The sequence below is a fragment of the Crocuta crocuta genome, unplaced genomic scaffold, assembly GCF_008692635.1.
Source record: "Crocuta crocuta isolate KB4526 unplaced genomic scaffold, BGI_CrCroc_1.0 scaffold1161, whole genome shotgun sequence".
NCBI classification, from domain to species: Eukaryota; Metazoa; Chordata; class Mammalia; order Carnivora; family Hyaenidae; genus Crocuta; species Crocuta crocuta.
Window position 1 is genome coordinate 210593 of NW_027531894.1, and position 2049 is coordinate 212641.

The 2049-nt window shown below is 52.9% G+C and overlaps 1 protein-coding gene across 1 annotated transcript in view; it reads right to left on the minus strand.

Moving 5' to 3' along the window:
* TALDO1 (transaldolase 1) overlaps positions 1-154 on the minus strand; it is a 5818-nt gene extending 5664 nt beyond the window's left edge. Inside the window, exon 1 of the mRNA XM_077773393.1 lies at positions 1-154. This exon is cut by the window's left edge and continues 1 nt beyond it. Within this exon, the coding sequence (XP_077629519.1) occupies positions 1-55 (55 nt within the window). The 5' untranslated portion in view covers positions 56-154.
* Between the last annotated feature and the right edge of the window lie 1895 nt (positions 155-2049).

Here is a 2049-nt window from a genome sequence, read left to right on the forward strand (position 1 = left end):
CCAGCCTCTTGCCGTAGGCGATGGCCTCGTCCAGCAGCGCCTCGTAGGCGGGCATCTGCGCTGCGGCCAGGATCAGGGAGGGGTTGGTGGTGGCATCCTGGGGCTTGTACTCCTCGATGGCTGGGGAGATGATCGCAGACAGCAGGAGTCAGTGGGGTGCTTGCTTCCCCCTGCATGTCCCCCCTGAGTCCCCCCAACACGTACACGGAGTCGGGGTCGCCTTCCAGCCTGGAGCCACACTTCACACACACTTCCTTCCCCGACCCGACCTGGAAGGCTGGGCCAGGGGCAGCAGTTTGCACAGTAATAAAACAACAAGATTAAGGCCAGAGATCAAATGCAAATGCGCCTTGTGAGACTTGGCATGAGGGAGGCCAGGAGGCGCCGGAAGAAGCTGGAAACCAGGGTCAGCAGGTGCCGGGGCGTCAGCGCGTGACAGCAGGCTTTCTTCCTTCAGCAGCTCTCCTTCCTTCCATCACCCGCCACCCTGGTTTTTCTTAGCAACCAAGTCAGGAATGATGAGAAACCAAGGGGGCTTAACCTGGAGCCTCGCTGACCAGACAGGCCAGCAGGGCGGAGCGTGGGCGAGCAGGGCTGGCCAACGGCTCCCCCATCACGCTGCTGGCCTCCAGAGGGCTAGCTGGTGCAGTAAACGGACTGCACGACTGAAAAGTAGTGTTTTCAAAGTACCCTCTGATGACGAAAGTAGGAGACGGACAGCAGGTCGGGGGCCGCCGGGAAAGGGAGGGGCGGCTCTCGGGGCAGGAGGGACGGCTCTGCCCTAACAGTCCGCAGGCAGAGTCTATGCGTGTTATAAATCACTGCGGGCGACGCTGCTCCCCACCCCCGTTCAGGTTTGAAGCTGCGGACCACTGAGCCATGCCTGCCACCGTGCTCACGCTCCTGGTCCCAACATCATGCCGCCGTCACATAACTGTCACCTCTGGTGGACAGCAGGCGAAGCATTCATGGGATTCTATGGGCTAATTTCACAACTTCCTGTGAGTCTATATTTCAAAATAGTAAGTTAAGAAGTGCTCTGGGTGGTGTTTATGCAAGTGTGTCAAAACTCGTGGAGGAATGCACTGAAATGGTGCCTTTTGTGACATTAAATGAGGTCTTGATAAGGCCAACTTTCAACAAGCTTAAGGACAAAACCAATACTTATCTTGAGGCAGCATATGGGCTTCAGGGTCCCGGGAACCTTAAACTGAATGTGGAACTCAGGGGGTCACTGTTCAGTAAAGAGCGTCCGTGGTTTGATTACGTTTTCAAAGAGGGGTATGAGCCACCTCCCAACTCCTGCCGAAGTTACAGACCCTCACTTCACAAAATGACCACAAAACCGAATGCTCAATTTACAACTATGTAATGTTTATGGATATACGTTATTAACTAATATATTTTTATAAAGTTGCTAATATTCATTAAAAGTAAAAAATGTTGGGGCGCCTGGGTGGCTCAGTCGGTTGAGCATCCAACTGCAGCTCAGGTCATGATCTCGTGGTTCATGAGTTTAAGCCCCGCGTCGGGCTCTGTGCTGACAGCTCGGAGCCTGGAGCCTGTTTCAGATTCTGTGCCTCCTCCCTCCTCCTCCCCAGCTCACACTCTGTCTCTCTCTCTCTCTCTCTCTCAAAAATAAACATTTAAAAATATATGGTTTAGATTTTCTTTTAATTTTTAATGTTTATTTTTGAAAGAGACCGAGTGAGAGAGAGGGGGGAGGGGCAGAGAAAGAGGGAGACACAGACTCTGAAGTAGGATCCAGGCTGTGAGCTGTCAGCACAGAAACCCAGGGCTCGAACCCACAAACCATGAGATCATGACCTGAGCCAAAGTCAGATGCCCCACTGACTGAGCCACCCAGGCGCCCCTAGATATTTCTTTTTTTATTATTCTGGTGGAGACAGAGACTCCCAACCAGGTTCATTCAGTTAAGTGTCCAAATCTTGATTTCAGCTCCGGTCATGATCTCATGGTTTGTGAGTTCGAGCCCCGTGGCAGACTCTGGGATGACACTGTGGAGCCTGCTTGGGATTCTCTCTCCCA